This window comes from Lepidochelys olivacea (assembly GCF_965140295.1).
Source record: "Lepidochelys olivacea isolate rLepOli2 genome assembly, chromosome: 7".
Taxonomy (NCBI): Eukaryota; Metazoa; Chordata; order Testudines; family Cheloniidae; genus Lepidochelys; species Lepidochelys olivacea.
In genome coordinates this window covers 119741821-119762947 of record NC_140417.1, presented here as the reverse complement: position 1 = coordinate 119762947, position 21127 = coordinate 119741821, and the positions used below count along the sequence as shown (strand labels likewise).

General features: G+C 47.3%; 1 protein-coding gene across 1 annotated transcript in view; it reads left to right on the top strand.

The window, feature by feature from the left end:
* Positions 1-21127, top strand: part of SORCS3 (sortilin related VPS10 domain containing receptor 3) — a gene marked incomplete at its 5' end in the record, with an annotated part of 489210 nt that overhangs the window by 386337 nt on the left and 81746 nt on the right. The window contains 6 exons of the mRNA XM_084635451.1: positions 3208-3297; positions 7464-7643; positions 10818-10964; positions 11725-11827; positions 16563-16639; positions 16751-16842. Of these exons, the coding sequence (XP_084491577.1) occupies positions 3208-3297; positions 7464-7643; positions 10818-10964; positions 11725-11827; positions 16563-16639; positions 16751-16842 (689 nt within the window). The remainder of the gene's footprint in view (positions 1-3207; positions 3298-7463; positions 7644-10817; positions 10965-11724; positions 11828-16562; positions 16640-16750; positions 16843-21127) is intronic.

Sequence of the window (21127 nt, the reverse complement as noted above, 5' to 3'; positions counted from 1 at the left end):
CTGATCATTTTTGGGACTCTATTAGCATGGGTATAAATCATGCAAAAATCAGGTCCCAGCTGAGATAAGCTTTATATAGCTCTTGCCGGTGGAGATGGCGGGAGACTTCCCATTAGTTGTCTTTGTAGGGCTGCTACCTACAGACCACAGTGGGCTCTAGTTCAAGTTTTCACCAAAATGAAGCATCAGATACAAAATTCAAAAGGAGTCTAGCTAATGCAGAGGGAACTACCCTAGTTGTTCAAGCCCCAGTTTTGCATCTGGTCATCAATTATTGTGGCAGATACCCTAGTGAATAATTATTATTATATTTTGCACCTGTATAGCATTGATCTGAAGACCTTAAAGTGCTCACAAGCGCTGATTGAGCCTCACAACCCCCCTGTGAGGTACATACATATTGTTATCCTCACTTCAAAACACTTTAATTACTTGCTTATGCTGTGTCACAGCTGTTCAGAAGAGCTGGGAATTGAACCCAGAAGTCCTGACTAGTGGTCCCCCTGTTTCGGAATGCATTCATTCCCTTTGTTCTGTGCTCCGTGGTCACTAGCTGGTGTTATAATCCTAGGCCAGACCCTCAGATGGTGTAACTTGATTTACTTCAGTGGGACTATGCTGATTTACACCAGTTGGGGATCTGGCTCACGCAGTAGAAGGCAACAGCACGAGAAAGGATAGGAGGAGAAAGTCTACTGTGGCCTGAGGAATAATGAGAAAGACTGTATTAGGTTGGCTGTATGTAGTTGATACAAGATGAGCTTATAGTTAGTATAGGTCTGAATTTTGCTTCTAAAATACAAATTGAGAGTTGAGTGAACACCCACCCTGCTTTCTCCAGGGTAATCCTTGTTGTGATGGGGTGATGGCCAGACAGCAAGGTTGTCCTCCTGAAATAACCCTCACAGCATTTGCACCATCATCACATCAGGAGGTTATGCCCTGGAGATGTTACTTGACCACTCTTGAGTTTATCTGGAATGGCCAGTGTCTATTACTAAATCTGCCAATGGCCTTGGGGAATTCATAGAATTTACGACCAGAAGGGACAAAGACTGTCGAGTCTGACCTTCTCTCTCTCCCAGGCCATTAAACACCAGCCAGTCACCCCCATACCAAGCCCAGCAGCCAGAATTAGACCAACATACCCCCAGGAGATTAAACTATTAAGTGCTACAGGCAGAGAACAGGTGCCACTGAGGTGCACCAGTGCCCACATCACTTTACTGCTCTGTGTCTGTGTTTACCCTCCCATATCTTCTGTCTCTTGTCTGTCTCTCACTATGTGTTTGCACAGTGATCATTCTTTTGTCTTGGTTTGGGCCTCTAGGTACGAGGCTATTATTAATAACAACAACAAACACTTAAAGGGAAGAATTCTACTTAGCTGTGTTTTGCTGTATTTCCAACTTATTTTCTTAAGTTGTCAATGGAAACGCCTCGTCCTGAGGTGATCAGATAACAAATTCATGATGCATGCAACCTGTATTACCAGGACCTTTGAGTGGCAGCTCTTCTAGGGGAAAATGCCACAGTCTACAGATGATATCATTGCTGAGATTATAATTGATGCTATAGCAATGTACTCTATAAGTCTATTCTGAAATATCACTGCCAGATATGAAGAAAAATTACCTGTGGGAGAATCTGTGTCCTTTCTGTTTGCTTACTGGAAGCTTAAAAAGCCAGTAAATCATGTTTTGTGTAATAAAAGGAGTGTTGTGTATTGTATTATCTGAAAATCTGTAAGCTTGCCAAAGCATCAGAGAATGGAAATTGCACCAGTCAGAGACGTGGCATCGTCAGCCCTGGACTAATGCCAAAAAGAACCTTCCCCGGAAGACTGAGGGATTAATGACAGTATAAAATCCAGTATCTCACAAATGATCAGGGGCTAGGCACAAATGTAACATAAGATTGGAAAGCTGAGACTCTTACTTCTCATCAGTGTATGGCATTTATACCTAGCCTTGACAGATAGTGAGCATTCAGTCCATAAGATCACATCATTCTGATTACTTTCATCTCTCCCCCACCCCCCGGCCTATCTCAAAGGCAATGCTATTTCTGAGAAACCACTCTTTTAGCTATATCAAGCATCTGTAAGCTTTGAACCCAGTTTCCAGATGGTAAAAGAATTCATGCGTCTTGTTTATTATTTGCATGATAGCAGTGCCCTCTGGCAGCACTGCAGATTGCTCCAAGATCATGGAGCTATTCTGCTAGGCACTGCCCAGATTCACAGGATGTTTTCTGGAGGTGTGATTGCAGCACAAGTAGACATACCGGAGCTAGCTCGAGTAACAAGAGCAGCGAAGCTGTGGCGGTAGGGTGGCTGCATGGGCTGCTCGCCCTGCCTGTCCAGAACGCTGGGTAAATACTTGCTCTACCTAGATCAAAGCTAGCTCAGTTAGGTCTCCATGTGCTGCCATTGTGCCTCTTGATTACAATGTAGGCATGCCTATAGTAAGACCTTGTCTACACGAGAACTTACTTCGGTATAACTTTCGTCACTCAGGGGTGTGAATAATCCCTCCACCCGCCCCGAGTGACGTAAATTATACCGACCTAAACGCTGGTGTAGACAGCGCTATGTTGGTGGGTGAGCGTCTCCTGCTGACATAGCGACCGCCTCTCATGGGAAGTGGCGTGATTAACTCTAGAGGAGAGCTCTCTCCTGTAGGCTTAGACCGTCTTCACCAGACGTGCTCCCGGGGCACAGCTGCTGCGGGGCACTTGCAGTGTAGATGTAGCCTTAGAAGAGAGTCCGTGTCTCAAAGAGCTTACCGTGCAAATAGACAAGAGCAGCAGGTATTACTACCTCCACTTTACCGGGGGAACTGAGGCACGGAGAGATTAAGTGATATGTCCAAGGTCACACAGGAGTCTGTGGTAGAGAACCTGGATTATGTCCTTGGGCCAAGTCCTTCACTACCAAACTCTCCTGCCCCTCATCCATGGCCGGCCACATATCCGTTGTTAAAATCATGTCAGAATTGAAGTGTGGGGAAACTAGATGAAATTTGGAATAACATGATTTTAGTAAGTCAGATCTCAGGCCTTCCAGGTCTGGAAATGCTATCCAAATTTTTGCAGCCCCAATAGGCATCTCTGAGCTGAAAGACAAGCGACTGAGCCCTGCTGGGGGGTGTCAGCATGGTGTGTATTCAGAGGGGTATTCAGTGTCTGTCTTTTGTCTTTACACAGGTGACAGCTGGTGGAAGAGCGAATTACTATGTGTCGTACAAAAGGGAACCCTTCGCTCAAATTAAATTGCCCAAATACTCACTACCAAAGGTAAATGAACCTGTTATCAACATAGTCTTGAGATGTGCAGCATCTTAAACAGCGCAGTGGAGGAGCTGTGGTTTGTTTGTGACATGGACCAGAGCTACAGGGGAATTCACTTCTGCTGATTGCCATTTGCTGTGGTCACTCAGGTTTTGAGGATCGACCCAAAAGCTAGTCCCCAAAAGTACATGCTGGTGTGTTTGCCCCTCACTTACATTGACCGATAGGGCTCTGGGAAAAAAAGGAACAGGTTGTGAACATTTTCTTGCCTTTCGGTGATACTTAGAAAGGCAGGGAGGAATACACTGAAGTGAATTCACCCACCTGAACTCAGAGAATGTTACAGCTAGTGGTGAGTGCCAGTTAGAGCCAATTATAACCTGACCAGCCTGCATCTAACACCTCTCACAAGTCTTGCTCTGTTCTCCTAAGGTGGAGATTTTGCCTCTTGCACATGCCTTATGAAGCTCTGTGTTTCATGGGCCGTACCTAAGACATTTAGAAAGCATGACCCATGAGGAGAGAATGGGGCATATTTAGTCTTGAAAAGAGAAGTCTGAGGGGAAACAGGCTTCAAATATGTAAGAAGTTATTATAAAGAGGATGGTGATCGATTGTTTTCCATGTCTGCTGAAGGTATGGCAAGAAGTAATCAGCTTGATCTGCAGCAAGGGAGATTTAGGTTAGATAGGACAAACTTCCTACGTCTAAGGGTAGTTAAGGCCTGGAACAGGTTACCTAGGGAGGTTGTGGAATCCCCATTATTAGAGGGTGTTAAGAACAGGCTCGACAAACACTGGTCAGGGATGGTTTTCGTCCTGCCTCAGCATGGGGGGAGGGACTAGATGACCTCCTGGGGTCCCTTCCAGCCCTACATTCATTTCTATGATTCTATAACATAAGAACAGAGAGGGAGAGGGGGAAAGGCCAGAATACCATGTACTTCGGCAATCCCCAGCAGGTGTGTGGTCCCTGAGGGAACATAGCCATCTAGTGCAATGTAGAGCACCCTTAGGTTATGTCTACCCTACAAGGCAGGGCTGTGATCAGCTCACATTCACTTCTCATAGAAACTCGATGAGAACTAGCATGAGTGTAAAGAGGGGTGTCGCTGTGACAGGATAGCCAGCAGTGGCATGGCTTAGCTGCGTAGAGTACAACTGTTCTTGGAACGACTGGGTACCTACTTGCTGTCACGGCGCATTCTACCGTGGCTACGCTACTGTTTATACTTAACGCTCTGTGTGCAAGCTGAGGAGTCACGCCCCTACTTTGTAGTGTAGACGTTCCCTTAGTCCCCTTTTTATCTGTGCCTGGAACGGGGCAAGGACTCAAGGAGGTATGATTGGCTCCCTAAGAGCCTCCAGCCCCTCTACAAAGGAAGCTGTGTATAAGATAATCTCGCCCTTGGAATGCTTAGAGCACACAAAACTGCTGCATGGCTGATAGTCACTGCTCTGGAGATGCCTAGAACTGAAGAGTTAGGGGTGGCATTGTATGTCAGGGAAGCTGGTGGTTCTGGTAGCAGCACTGTTCCTGGATGGGCCTTGCCAGCTCTTTCACCAGCACTAAATGCATCCAATCAGTCCTCGGGGTGTAATAGGATTCTTTTGTGCACCACTTGCTGGGACGGGCTGACAGATTAGGAAGTGCACTCTTGGTCCTGGGGCAGAAAGATGCCTCATCTCAGCAGCAGTGGAGGATTTGCTCCTTGTCTGCCGCATACTGAATCGGAACAAACCCACACTGGACTCCACACTAGATCCAACCACGGGGCGCTGTGTTTGGCTGCCATCACCATGCAAACGTATTTTCTCGTGGCTGTTCTTCAGTAGATTGGAACAAACAGTTTCTGGAGACAGCTGTCCCATCACTGGGATGCCCCATTAAAAACTGGGAACCATCCAGCTCTCTATCCTAAAGCAGCAGCGTCTAGGCGGCCACTTCATGGATTGCCGTCAGAAGATGCCCCATGCTATGACAGGAGGCAGGAGACAGTAGCTGCATCGCTATCAATGCCCTTTATTGGCTGATGTTATCATGGATTGTTGGCCTCTGTGGAAAGGGGTGTGGGGCAGCCCTCTAGTTCTGATATGCCGTATAAAACCATGACTGCTTTTTGTCATTTTAAAAATGGAAACTGCTTGTAAGCAAGGTGTCATAGTGAAGTCTTTTTAGAAGCATAAAGGATCCTTGTTTACTCTGCCTTTGGTCGCCAGTACAATCATCTCTTGCAGTAATAACTGTCCTGTCAGCTGTTGATTAATGAACCCTGCCAGAGTTGGATATTTGTTAGGCTAGCACTATGGATAATGCAACATCTCCACTTTCACTGGTCAAGTAGATTGAGTTGCTGGGGTGATTTGCTTTATTCTTACATTTCTTCATCAGTCCATTGCCAGAGTGAATTTAATACATTTTTAGGGTTCAAGGAATTAAAAAAAAAAAGGTTCGGGATGAACCAGGCATCCTGATTCAGATCTTGCCCCCATTGAGGTCAGTGGCAAAGCTCCCATCAATTTCACAGGTGCAGGCTCAGACCTGTTAGGGCAGAGGCTCTGAAAGGTTCCCTCCTGGTGTCACTTTGAGGGGCTGTCTGAGGTTACCCTGAAACAGCTCTATCTAATCTTCCTAAACGATCCATGTAGGATAGCACAGAAGATTCAGGTGCATTCTGTATAGGAAGGGTACGTTGGATTGACAGTTTCCCCCAAACACTCTCCCCAACCTTATTTTACGATAAGCCATCTGGGATGCTAGCACAGGTGTGCTGACCTGAGCTGCACTCTCACATTTGACTGCAGTGTAGACATTCACTCAGATAAATTACCTTATAGTCTCTCCCGCCTCTTTGGGCATCGGTTAAATAGTTTGTTTGTGGACAAAGATAAAGTCCCACAATATCTGTGGACGAGCCGGTCTTAAAAGTTCCTTGGTGCAGAATTAGAAAAGGGATTAATTGAGATTCCTTGGGATCCTGGGGAATTCACTTCCCAGAGATTTAAAATAGATACATTAGGAGCCTTACTTTGCCAAAATGCTGTTGGCAACCGAAAAACACCGTCATTGCTAAGGCTTTGTCTAGACCACCAGTTGAGTTTGTGGCAAGCTGGGGTGTAAACCTACAGTGCACTAATGTGCCACACCCTTTCCCTGTGGACCCAAATGCCATGCACTAGAATTTCCCTGGTGTACTTTAATTTGCCTGCTTTGAAATGGGAGTAGATCAGTGTGCACTGGGAAAATGTCGTGCATGGTACCTGAGTCCACATGGACAATTAGTGCATGGCACACTAATGTGCTGTAGATTTACATCCCAGCTTGCCCCACACTGTTTGTTTAGATGAACCCTAAGTGACCCCAACTTTGGCTGAGTCACCAGAGATGGCAAGGGTTCAATGGGCCTAGAGCCTGATCTGCCCTCTGAAATGTGGAAACGAGCCCTCTCCAAGAGAATATTAAGCAACATTAGTGGTGTTTGGAAAATGTCTTAGTATTAAACTAAAAGAGGGAGACTGATGTTGGGCCATGAAGCTGTTAAGGTCTTGGCCACCAGCTGCAATCCAGCTCAGATGACAGCTGGTTGGTGGCCCACGGTAAGTAAGCTAGTGGATCCCAATCCAGTTCTCAGCAGACAAGTGTCCGGTTGCTAAATTCATCCTGGCCATTAGCAAAAAGCGCTACCAAGGTTGGCAGTCTCAGGAGAGATGTGGTGGAGATTTGAGCTCGTTCCATCCTCCTGCAAGTGGTTTTCCTCCTGCTCAGGACTCAGGCTTCTGTAGTGTGAGGGAAGCTAGCACTCCTACTACTCTTACTATACCTTACTCGGTGGACAAAGATAGGATTTCAGGCTCCAGCTCATGAATCTTTCAGGCATGATAAAATTGACTTTCAAATTCATAAATAAAAAATGAAGCTGGATGGAACTCCTTGAAGCTACTGAGAACAAGGACTGCAGAGACCCTTAACCCACCCTGTGGCCATTGAAAACCCCCCAGCAAAGTCACGTTGGTGGTAATTTATTGGCTTGGTCTAACAGAAAATTGTTTAACGTCTTCTATAACTCATGCTCCTTCTCGACTCTTTCATAAGTCACAGTAATTACTGTGTGTCCCAAAGGGCAAAGACATATAAAGATCCACGGTAATAGGCCTTTTGTCTTCCTCTAACAGGACATGCATATTATTAGCACGGATGAGAATCAGGTGTTTGCAGCTGTGCAGGAGTGGAACCAGAACGATACGTACAACCTTTATATATCTGACACCCGAGGTGTCTACTTCACGCTGGCCTTGGAGAATGTGAAGAGCAGCCGGGGACTGGAGGGAAACATCATCATAGACCTTTATGAGGTATGTAGTCAAGGTCACCTTGTAGCACCACCCCTGCATAAGACAGGAGCCATCTGCCAGTACAGATGAGTGTGTAAACCTCTTAGCATCCTTCCAGGACCTTCAGTTATTTTGGGAATATCCCCCAGAATGAACACATGTTCTACCCTCACAAGATCCTCCTTGTGTACTAAAATGGAGCTGGTCCCTGAAGAAATCAGTGTTTTATGCTGGACCAGTGCATGCTGGGATAGATTAAATGCATGCTGGGATAGATGTGGGCAGGGAATTTTAGGAGTTTGTTGCTTCCTCAATCATGTTACGTTGCAAATGAGGAAGAAAACAGTTTATTCATGTGAAGTACAAGGTTCATATTTCCCCCCGATTCTCTGTCCCGTCAAGCACAGATTCGACGTCTAAAATAAAAGGCTATATTTTCGTAAGTACTTAGCCTTGGCCTAACTTGAGCTCCCTTTGACTACAATGGGAGCAGAGTTAGGCCAACCCTGAGCACCTTGGAAAATCCTGCCCAAAAGATTCTGAAATCTGAATTTAACTCAGGATGGGCAGCAAGAGGCACTTTTTCTTTTAATCTTGTCAAATCACACGGTGTTATTAGTAGCTGTTATTTCTGTTTATTACTTGCATTGTCTGTGACCGGGATCCCATTGTGCTAGGCAGGGGTGCTGGACTGGGGAGACCAGGAGGTCATGGCCCTCCCACTTTTTACCGGAAGAGGGGGTGGAGAGGAGCGAGTGGGAGGCGGGGTCTTGGGGGAGGAAGAGGCAGCACAGGAGCGGAGTCTCAGGGGAAAAGGCAGTGGGGTCTTGGGGGAAGAGGCAGTGGGAGGGTGGGCCCTCTGGAGGAATGGGCGTCATGAGGGCGGAGGCTCAGGGAGAAGGGGTGGTGCGGGGGAGGGGGAGCCTCGGGGGCAGTGCAGTGCAGGGCCACAGTCCAAGCCCCTTCCCCCCACACTTTTAGGGCATGTCCGCCGCTCCTGCTGCTAGGTAGAAACACATAACAAAAAGATGGTCTCTGCCCCCGAAAACTGGCAGTCTCAGTATTCGATGAGAGGCGGCAGGTGGATACTGGGAGCATGAGGCGGCAGAGCGAAGATGAGAGACAGAGGAGAGAATAAGGCAGCAATATGGCAGTGCCGGCCAGCGTGATAAGCAGTTCTCAGTGCACCAACTGCCTGACCGTTCTCAAGTTGTTGGTAAGCCTCACGACAAAGGATTGCAGCAGTGCCCAGAGGCTCCAATCAGAATCATTCTCCTTGGTACCGTGCAAGACAAGGGCTTGATCCTTCAGACACTTGCACACATGCCTAACTTTACTCTCTTGAGCAATCCCTTTGGCCTGCCCACAGAAGCCTTGGTGCAGGAAAACACTTCAGCACGTATTTGAGCATTGCAACTTTGATGGGATTTAAGCATGTCCTTAAAGTTGAGGATGTGCTTAAGCACCTTTGTGACCAGGAAGGCTTTCCTGAATTGGAGCCAGAGAAAGGGACCACTCCATATGAGCAAAAGTGGCAAAATCTCAGGCTTTTAAATTACTATGATTAAAAAAAAAAGATCCTAAATTCATCTGCTGAGGAAGCATTCCTCAGGAGATGAGATAAAAATTCAGTGAGGAGTCTTGCAAGCATCAATTTTGTATAGGATTTGATAGGATAGTATTGAATTCCCCTGTGGATTTTCAAAACAGGTCTCTATCTTTCATCAGATGATGTTGGCCGCTCTGCCAGGCAGTCACTCTTCTAGGTTTCATTGAGATATTTTTCCTTGTGAGAGATATATTTCTCCTCCTCATTCATAGAAGAGACGCTGTTTATAAGGAATTCAGTCATCTGATAGCAGTGTAAATTACATTGGTGTGCTACCTTCGCATTCCTGTTGGTGGAAAGTTCCTGGAGAGAGGTTTTTTCTAAGAAGTCCTCCCCCCAACAGCCTTGCCCTGTTTGCAGCCTGCACACCGTACCTTGTGCAAGGCTGAGCCTATGGTCCCAATCTCACTCTCAAAGATCCTTTCCCCACTCACGATGGTCAGTACCGCTGTGAGGCACGTTGGCAGTGCCGTGCGGGGAATCTTGCATGGCTGCTGCTTGTGCCGTAACTGCCCTGTGAATACAGAGGGGACATCCGCTCCCAAGCCTGTCTAATCAGAAGAATTGTTTCCTTTATATTGGAGGGGAATTCCAAAACCTGCCCAGGTGCTGGTGCGGGGGGTGGAGTGCTGCTGTTCTTGTGTATTATTTGTATTGCCAGAGCACCCAGGAGCCCCGGGAACAGACCAGGAGCCCATTGTGCCAGGCGCTGTACAAACACAGAACAAAGACAGCCCTAGTCCCCAGGGGGCTGACAAGCAAAGTAATGGAATACAGCTCCCAGGACACAGAACTAGCGGCTGGAATAGCCATTGTGTCCCCTTTCTACATACCTAATGCTCTGTATGGGCTCGCGTAGACGAGGTGGCTTGACTCCCGCTAGCCCTGGTAACGATAGCAGCGAAGACTGCACGGAGCAGGTTTCAGCGTGGGTCGTGTAAGCGCAGCACGGCCCTTGGGAATGTGCTGGACTCAGCTACATTTGTTGGTGCACAGCTGAGGTGCTGGACTCACTAGCCAGTGCTGCGCTATTTTTGCCGCTGCTAAGCTGGAGTCAAACTAGCTCAGCTATGTGAGTTGGGGCACAGCTTTTACCATGTAGACGTATCCTGTGTAAGGGGCCCTGCAGGCTCCCCCAGCTGTTAGCAGTGTGGTCTGGGAGGTGTATTCCCCCTCACTCCATCCCTCGCATCAGCACATCTGCGGACATACCCGCAGACCCCCAAGCCTGCTCATCTTCCTCTATAGCCTGCCCATCCTGCCACCCTCTCTGCTGCCATGCAGGGAGATCCAACAGAAATGGGCAGCTTGCAAGGGGCGTGTACCTCCTCAGCATCCCTAACCCCGCCTTCCTCTTGCATACTGAGATTGCAACAGTCCCTTATCAGCCATGTAGACACCTTCCAGACTTGCCCTCATTAGAAATAATGCAAGTGGTTCCCTCCCCCGCCCCCTTGTTCCTCTAGTGGCTGCATGGGTTGCACGGACTCTGTTGCAGAGAGCTCGCCCTCCTGAGGGTCCCGAATGGAGCCTTGTTCTTGCCTGTTCGCCCGATGTGCTTTTCCATCTCTCTCCATTTTTCCTAGGTAGCAGGGATCAAAGGCATATTCCTGGCTAACAAGAAGATAGAGGACCAGATAAAGACCTACATCACCTACAACAAGGGCAGAGACTGGCGCTTGCTGCAGGCTCCTGACACCGATCTGAGAGGGGGTCCTCTGCACTGCCAGCTGGTCAGTGGCAGAACTTTTCCAATGTGGAATTGACAAACCATTCAGGGCTTCATCCTTTAGCCCTCATGCAGGCTAAGCCCCTAATGAAGCCAGTGGCCTTCTGGCCAGCATGAGGACTGCAGGATCAAGTGCTCCGAAATAGAACCCAGTTTGTGAGCTGCATCCTCAACTGGTGTAAACTGATGTCGCTCCACTGCAGTCAGTGAACCTACATCGCTTTGCACAAGCTGAGGATCTGGCCCTACATATTTAAAAGGAATCGGGTCCCAATGTTTCCCTGTTTGTTTCCTGTCCGGTTTTGGACTGCTGGGTACTGAGGAAGTTAAGTCCGTTTCTGTTCTTATAAATACATAGATTTTAAAGCCAGACAGGATCATCATTAGCCTGTTGTCTGACCTCCTGGATCACACAGGCTGGAAAATTTGATATCTGAAAAGATCTGACAGGGAACTGCATGAGACCACCATATTGATTTTAAAAAACAACAGCAACAAAACCCAAGCCTGAACTCCCCTTCCCATGATTCAGCAGAACTGTTCCTCTTTTTCATGCAATTCATTTTTAAGGGTGGGGAGTGGGAAAATATAACACAACATACACACTATTCTGTAAGACTATTAGACCTCTCATGGCTGAGGGGAACATTTTTGGAAGGATCTCGGCATAACTAGCCAGCACTCAGAAGCGGATCGCTTGCTGTTTCTCTGATCATGGTTTTTGTGTATTAAAGATTATTCTCTCCACTTCCTCCCCTTGGCAGCCTTTTTGTTCTTTGCACCTGCATTTGCAAATCTCAGAGAATCCATATACATCAGGAAGTATCTCCAGCAAGGAGACAGCTCCCGGGCTTGTGGTGGCTACAGGTATCAATTTTGTTTGTGCTTTCACCCTGTTCAGCCATGCCTTACCTAGACTCCTTCAGGGGAACTACAAAACTGCTGCTTCTTTTAGCTGTTCAGTGGTTTGCAATGTCAAAGCTTATCTTGGCTGGGTGAGCGGTGTGGATTAGTGAGCAGAGGGTGAGGCTGACAAGGAAACCTGACAAATGTATTTGTCACAGAGCTGTGACGTTTTCCAGGTGGGTATCGGCGTCCTATGTGTGACATGCATATGTCTGTCCATGTGTGATGTGTATGTGTGCTTGTGTGAGTGTATAAATATGTACACCGGGCCTCATTCTTCTCTTGTTTGCACCAGTTTTACACTGATGCCACTCCACTGGCTTTAGAGGAGTTGTTCTTCATTTACGCCCAGGTGGGCGAGAGGGGAATCAGGCTCGCACGCTGGGCCAGAGGATCTGGCCCAGTGTAACTGAGAGGCTATTTTTATCAAGTTAGAGGTTTACAGTGACTTTCTAGCTTTCTTTTCACTTAATGAACCACCTTGGCCCTGGACGGTGCATTATGTGTGGTTGCTCTGGGCCGGTCTGTGACGCCTTGCTTTGGCAGGTTGCAATGCTTTCATGACAGCCTGTTGGAATCTTGAATGCCACCGATAGGCCGATCCATTGTAATTAATCTGACAACCATCGCAGCCCTGTTTTGCTTCATTTGCCTGCTCACAGTAGGCAGCCTAATCAGGATGGACATAGTAACTTGGCGTGACTTGAAGCTCCCACAATGCTTAGCCCTGTGGGAACTGTTTGGGGGTAACAAAGCGCTTTCGGAATGACTGTCACTGGGGAGAGCTTGCAAATGCAGTAGAAATGTGTAATTTCACACACATGCTAGCAGTTTAATATCCTTTTTTTTTTTTACCTAGGGACCCATAGCGGAACCCTCCCTCTTCTGGCCAATACTTACTCACTTGAGTAGTCCTGTTGCCTGTGATGGGATTGCTTAGATGAGTAAGGGAGTAAAGACCCAAAGCAGTCATACTACAGTGAATTGCAATAGCTGAAACATTCTGTTCATAATGTAGTTGAGTCCTAGTTGTTTCTGGCAGTTACACGCTGAGCAGGTTTTATGTTGTTAATTGTAGCTTTAGCTTGCAGTTGTTTCATTTTCACACGTCATCAGTGTGAATTTGCACTGGGGTAAGCAGTGTGTCCTACTCACTCCCTCCCCAGCACTACAACCATGGAGATCTGTGGCTGCTTTCACAATTTGCCCCCATCTCTTTCTATCAAGGGCGTATTTTTCCTATTAATGGTAATCCAAGAAAGTGTGTCTGGGCTCTTGTTTTACCCTTGGGGTTTCCCATTCAATCTGTTGGTGGGAGCTCGGGCAGACGAGGGTTGTGGACACCAGCTGTTGGATAAAATCAGAGCCTTATTGTACTCAAACATTAGTCCAAATTCAAACTGAACTGACCTTTAGTTAGATTGGGTCAATCCATACAATTCACAATTTCATCTAAACACCCCAAAATTCCAGGAAGTTCAGTTGCAGGATGCTAGCTCAGATCCATCTCTTCTCTTTCTACGGTTTGTTTCCATTCTCATGCACTTCTGTGCTTCTGTATTCCAGCCGGCACTGGAAATTGAACCAAAATCCTGAGAGAGAGCATGCTCTTGCAATATTTATGGCCTGGCTTTTAGCAAGGAAGGTACTGTATGTTTTGCAAAAGATCCTCTCCTCAAGAGTTCTAGCTCAATGTTCCAGATCGAAGAGGTTCAGGTTATTTGGGTTAAACGTCCCAACTTTGCAAAGTTTATCCAAACTAAACTGTCAGGTGCTGGCAGCCCACTCCTCCCCACAGCGAGTGTGTATAAACAGTCATGGCTCATGATACAGTTCTTACAGTGGCCTTTATTCTTACTGAATTCTCTAGGAAGCAGATAAGATGCCAGAGGCAGCAAGAGAATGAGGTCCTAGGCAATGGTCTAGATTATTAGACAATAAGTTTCTTTTCAAGCTGTCACTGCACGGGATGAAAGCTTCATTTGTTTAACAATTAACCTTTAAAAGGCAGAACCATCATTTCTGTGTTGCTGCCTTGTGCAATAAAAGGCTTAACCTGGTGGGAATTGTCACATCTGTTTCTGTTAACCACGGTCAACAGCTGCACTGCATCAGCACAGACAATCCAAATTACCCATCACAAACTTATTCTCATAGGTCTTGTCTTTGCTCTGCTTCCCTGGGAAAGTTTCCACTTTTTCACGGCCAGTGCGACAGCTCCGCCAGGAGTAATAATGGTGGGAGCGGTAGCCTAGATAGAAGATCGCTGGCCTGACTCTTTAGCAGAGAAGAGGCACATATCAGCCTCTCGATCCACGCTTGTCAGGACCAAGGACCTGATCCAAATCGTATTAAAGTCAATGGAAGTCTTTCAGTTGACTTCAGTGGTCCAAATGAGGCTAAAAGAGAGAAAGGAAGGGATTCATAAATCAGGGCTATAGAGACAAAAACATCTGGAAATGGTAGTGGTGGAGTTCCAGCAAGCAAGAACTCGCTTCTCTTTGCTACCAGCCATAAACCCCAGTTGGACAGTTGGTTTCCAGACCTTGAGGCTTAGAGACGAAAATATCCAAAGGAAAACCTGATTCAGTATGGCAGTTCCTATAAAGAAGGCATCTGAAAGTCAAGCTTCAGGGCATAAGCCAACCTCTGACTCTTTGGGGTGAAGAGGAAACTTTCCCCTACGGGCAGGTCAACCCAAAACTGCCTGTTGCAGGGTTTCTTCTACTTTCAGCTGAAGCAGCTAGCACTGGCCACGCTTGGTGGTCACAGGACAATGGAGTAGATCAGTGTTCTCAAACTGTGGGCTGTGACCCCATTTTAATGGGGTCACCAGGGGTGGCATTAGACTTGCTGGGGCAGAAGCTGAAGCCTGAGCCCCACGGCCCAGGGCTGAAGCCGAAGCCCCAGGGCTTCAACCCCGGGTAATGGGGACAGGTTACAGGCCCCCTCACCTGAGGATGAAACTCTTGGGCGTTGGCTTTGTCCCCTTGCCTGAGGTAGTGGGGCTTGGGCTTTGGCAGGGCTTGGGCAGGCTCTGGCTTCCATCCCCCGTCCTGGGATCAAGTAGTAATTTTTGTTGTCAGAAGGGGGTCGCAGAGCAATGAAGTTTGAGAACCCCTGGAGTAGATGGACCAAAGGACTAAGGGAGTGTGGTAATACCTGTGTTCCTGATACTGATACCAAAACCTTTCTTGAATCACCTCATAGCAGGCGCCACCCTGTTCCTCAGGTTTTATTTTTGGAAACAGGAGTGTCACAACAACTTGGCTAGTTTTATCATCTCTGATCCTGATGGGAGCTTGTCAAGATGCATCTGGGCTTTAATTCCTCATTTTCCATCGTTAAATGTCAGGAGCGCAATTAACATTTTCATTAATCTGTTTTTATTGTGCTCCTATTGAGTCTACAGATGTGTAGGAGTGAATCTTCCCTTCTTACTGTTTTTAGAGGAAAAATATCAGGAAAATTATACCCTAGTTTAAAAATATCTTAGCTGTCGGGAGAGGGAATTTTATGGATCAGTGGATATGGAATGTGCTGTGGAGTCTTTCATCCATTGGTTCAACCCCCAACAGTGTTCATATTGTCTGTGAGTCATTACCATTTGAGGGCCTTTCAGTGGTATATGTGACTGAGTTAGTTCCCTTAGTCTACTTTGTAGGGTACAGACATCCATGCTATAGAACCCCCCAACTGGCACAGATTAGCAATCTTGTTGGCAGACTTGTCAGGAAAACCAGTTAACTGCGTGGAGTCCGAATAGAAAGTTTACTCTGGAAGATGGCTCCTCCAGGGTAATGGGGAGGTAGGGTGACTTACACACTGCTACTTTGCACAAGCAGAAGACTTCAGTCTCCAGGACTAACGCTCAAACCACTGAGCTATCTCTCCCTCTTTATCGCTTTTATTGCCAGCTCATTTGGTCCTGGGTCATTCTTTACACCCTAGCTCCACCAAGATGTAGTTCATATGAGAAACAGGCCAACCCTTGACAGAGAGACATTGGTAATTTCACCATAAGCCTCATCTGTTAGGCTTCACTGCAAGCCACAAGTGAACGCAGCAGGAGGTGCTGTTTGCTAGGTGCACTGCTTCTGAGATCAGTACGTTGGTCCATTTGTTTTTTGGAAGAATCCTGCGGTGAAATCTGATCCTCACTGAAATCATTGAGTGTTTCATCATTGACTCCAGTGGGACCAGGATTTCACCCTTGAACTCCAGCTCTGATGAAGTGAAGACAGTATGAATAATTTGATTTGGGTCGTGTGAATTTGTCTTTTTGCTTGAATTTGCATGAGATATGGTGATAGGAAGAATTAAATGTTTTCATGACAAAATACTGCAAACACTAGGTGAATGCAGAGACACGCTTTGGTGCAAAATTTTCAGAAAAAATTACTGATTTGCATACACAGTTGTCATGATTGCAACCATGGCATACAATAGACATGTGGTTGTATTTGTGCTTTCCTGAAAATGTAGGCCTTAACACAGAGCAGTCCAATCATGTGTATCTCATGTTTGCAACATTCTCCTATCTTAATCCTCCCACCTGTCCCAGGGTGTTGTCATATAATCCTGGAATTAAGACAACAAAAAACTTTGGTTAAACCAGTTACCGCTGATTTCCTGCAAAAATGTGATTTCCCCCCTCCTGCCACACAAGAACTTACGGAATCCACTTGTGTTTCAGGCAACATTGGCTCTGAACTCTCATATACCGATATCAGCACGTTTATATCTTCTGATGCCGGAAACTCGTGGAGACAGGTACAGTCATATGTGGGGAAAGGGAGCTGTGGGCCTTTTGCAAACTTTTCCAGCTGCTCTCTGGGCCTCAAATGGCTTGAAAAGCTCACACTATACCTGACTTGTTTCCAGATCTTTGAGGAAGAATACAATGTGTGGTATCTCGACTGGGGTGGTGCACTTGTGGCCATGAAGCACACGTCAATGCCCATCCGGCATTTGTGGTAAGGCTGTTTCCCTTGCTTTGAGAATGTTCTCTGGTGGGGGGAGGGGTCTAAACTGGAATTGTCCTAAATATAATTAAGATCTCCTAGTTCTGGAGTGGATCCTTCTCCCTCCTGCTGGTTATGCAATATAGGTACCCAGAACACTAAGGAGCAGATCAAATAATCTCTTACTCAGCTACTAGAGAAGTAATTCTCCAACTGTGATCATCTGCAGAGCACTTTGTGGTGGCCCACAGAAGTCTGGGGAAATCACATGATTCTGGTCCTTCATCTTGTCACTAGCTGCTTTCCACAGGTGTTTAAGGTTGAGGCCTCCTGAGTTACACACTTTGGGTCAGATTTTCCGACAAGTTTGGCTCTCCATTAGGTAGCAAAGTCAGTGACCAGATTTTAAAAAAACAAAGCCAGGCTCTTATGAACGTTCTTCCCTGAGTGACATCCTGCACAGCCTCGTTGATTACAACGAGTGTTGGTTGCAAAGTCCACGCATCATTTGGCCAGCAGTTGCAGGGGATTACTGAAAAGGATACCTTTTTATTGGTGTGAGTGTGTGTTGGCACTGGAGTCAGGAAGAGGGATTTGCGGGTGATAATAAAGAGGAGCAAGAGGATGGATAAAATGTGTATGGGAGCAAGGGAGGAAAGGAAGGATTACCAGATGGTGGAGGAGCAAAGCGGGAGGGGACCAGATGGGACAAGGAGATGGAGTGAAGAACAGAAGGAGACAGGGTGATTGACTGGATGCAAAAAGGACAACACATTCATCTCACAAAAGACTGACAGAAATACAGAGATACTTTGCTAATGTTACTTGCCCCATTTAAGATCCCGCTGCAGTTTGCCAGAGAGAGATTGGTGAGCACAAATGGGATCGGGAGCTCAGGGTGGGTTTTGAGATGCTCGCTTTGTTCAAGATGTAGTTCTTACTCTGAAGTCGTTTGAGAAGCCTGTGCACTCGAAACACTGCCCAAACCATCTCCTCCACCTGCTGAACTTTGCGGGAGTTGGGATGTAGGTCTAAACTTCACAGTTGGCCCTCATGACTACAGGACTTCACGCTGTTATGGGCTGAGCTTTCTCCGCTTCCGCTGAGATTAACAGGAGTTCACGGCGCTGAGCATCTCAGTGCATGGAACCTACGGTGAGGCAAACCAGACCTCTGGCGCAGAACCTCCACCAGAATTTGGGTGAGTGGGATATGGTTCGGAACTTCAAAGCCGCCCTATTTTTCAACCAAAGAGATGACAAAGAGATGTCAGAGTTGATGTATTTTCAAGCCATGAGCCTGAATGTCTCCTTTTGAAGCTGGAGCCCTCCTGAACTTTTAATTGAACAAACATGCAATAATTACATGCATTACACATTACAGAGTGCACTTGCTGTATAGATGTGTGGGGGCAGCAGGCTCAGTGTCTGCAGTAGATAAGTGGAATTGCTGACAGATGCCTAAATTAGCATCACCTTCAGTCTTGTATCTTGGGTGACGTCGGAGCACGGCTAATGAACTGACCTGCCCAACTTTTGAAGTTGTTACGGAGGAAATTTAACAGAAATCATCTTCAGAGCTGAGGTTCATATTCTTCTGTGAATGAGAGACCCCTCTCTTCTGATCGCTGACCAGCACTCTTGTCTCCACACGCAACACAAACGTAAAAGGAAATAGAGCTTTCAGTCAAATAAAAGAAGAAAGTAATGGTGTTTGGCCACAGTAATGAGATGCTAAGGTCTCTCCCACTTGATTCATTAATACACAGAATCCTTCAGTTAAGTAACATCCAGGCAGAAGCCAGGGGATTCAAGGCTCAGGCTAAGCTGTTGTCCTTCATACCATGATGTTTTAGGAATGCACTTTATTAAGATCATTGATGGTTGCCTCTTCACCTCAAAGCCTTACATCCTTCCTTGCCACAGCCAGGCAAATGGCTCTATAATAACTTCCACTAGGGGTTTCCAGTAGGGTTTGAACCTTCTCCATCAAAGCACACACTTCTACCGCTTGAATTAAAGGAGTAACTCCATTAGCTTCACAGCAGTAGCAGACTGTTTTTGTCACTGTGAGTTAGCCACAAGAGATGGATGCAACACACACTTTACAAGCAAGTTAAATTTCTACCACACAGAGAAGACAGGATGCAATTGGCTCAGATTCAATTCCGTTTTTCCTTTTCTTTCTGGCTAGTACCAAGCAAAATATTCTGAAGGCGCTAGAATTTGTCTAAGATCTTGTTAGCATAAGGAGTAGGATGGTCCAGTGGGTTAAGCCGAAATCTACCCGCCCCTACCAGGTCCTAATCCAGGTTTTGCCACCGACTCAGTGTGTGACCACGAGCGAGTCATTTAATCTGGTTGTGCCTTGGTTTTCCCATTTGTAAAATGGGGGACGCTGAACATTGCCCTCCTTTGTAATGCGCTGTAAACAGCTGGAATACCGCATCGACACAAAAATGGCTGCAGCAAGCAAGGCCGTTCCTTCTGGGGTTGGTGTTTGTGACCAGAAAGTAAAATAAATGACCAGGCTTATGACCCAATACACTTACCTTCTCTGTGCAGCCCAGCTTTTCCCTCCCCATCTGCCACTTTTATTGCCCTCCCTGGAGCACCTGTATATGAGGCAGGGCTGGGGGAGCTGAGCTGGAGTTAATCTCTTGTTCACTCACACTAGGCTGACCAGATAGCAAGTGTCAAAAATCAGGATGGGGGTGGCGAGTAATAGGTGCCTATGTGAGACAAAGACCCCAAAATCGGGACTGTCCCTATAAAATTGGGACATCTGGTCACCCTAACTCACACCCAGTGCTCCCTCAGCCTCTCACAGGTGCTTTGTGACAGCACTAGATGAGGAATACATTATGCAGTCAAACAGCCAGGGTGCTGCCATACCCGTGAGCTCCAATCTGTCTGCACAGAACCCCTGTGAAGGCAGTGGAGCGCCATGTGGACGCAGGGCTCGCTGCAGGATCGGGGCCGGAGCATTTGCATGTGCTCATGGCCCGTTAGAGGCCAGATTCTGACATGCTCGCTCACGCTGGCCACGCTTTCCATAAAGGGTGGTTGATAAAGGATTCCTCAGTGAGCGATTGCCATTACAAGCCACAGGCAGGAGCAGCCTGTGTTCTGGAAGGTTCTAAGGACACCAGTAGATGGTTCTACGGGACCTGTTGAGCTGCTGGATTCAATGACAATCTATACTTAGTGGCTGGCTCTTTATGAAACTTCTGCTCAGTGGTGCTGGAACACTTTTAATAGAGGGGGTGCTGAAAGCCAGCCCCCTTACTCCTGTCTGCACCTCCGCCCCCAAGCTGGGGCTGGGAGCAGGGCCGTGTCTCCGGGAGGGGGTGACCCAGACAGGGGTAAGGGGCCAAGGCTGGGGCCACAGCTGGGGGCAGGTCTGGGGCCAGGAACAGGGCCGGGGCCGGGGCTGAGGCTAGGGGCGGGGCCAGGTTTGGGGTGCAGGGCCAGGAGTGGAGTCCCGGGTGCTGGGATGGCAGTGGGGACCCCGGCAGCGGGTGTGGGGCCGACAGCCAGGACCCCAGGAGCTGGGCCAACAGCCAGGACCCCACGTGGGGGGGGGGGCCAGGAGCGGAGCCCTACGTAAAACCTGGGGGTGCTTCAGCGCTTCCCCTCACCCCAAGTTCCCATGCCTATGCTTCTGCTAGTAATTTGTTAACCCCTTATAAATCTGTTAACCCCTTCCTAGACAGCGTAACCCTCAAGCTGAACGGCACCTAACTCCACGAACGCTCCTTTTGACTTGCTGAGGGAGGTGCTACTCAGTGAGAGAGACGCGATCAGATTCTGGCCCTAGGCTACTGGGAGAAGAGCTGTGGAGACTAAAGGACAATGCTGGCACAAGAACAAATGGGGATGAACCGGCCATGAATAAATTTCGGCTGGAAATTAGAAGAAGGTTTCTAACCGTAGGAGGAGTGAGGTTCTGGAACAGCCTCCCACCAGGAAGAGTGGTGGAAACAACCTCACTAATTTTAAGATGGAGTGTGTATCATCCTGCCTGAACTGGATGATATGCCATAGCAGGGGACAGGACTTGATGACCCAGGAAGTCCCTTCCAGTCCTGCCTTCCTATGGCTGTGCGCGTGGGCAAACATTTGCTTTGTGCACAGATTCATCAAAGGAGTTTGGGGCACACGCTGGGGATCCAGAGGGTCTGCCTGCCAAAATGCCCTTTCTGCCTTTGAAAATTCCCCCCACAAGCATTTCCATATTGACGTTTGGTTCGTGCAACTGCCTGTGAACATCTGGCCCAATCTATTGCATAGTTATT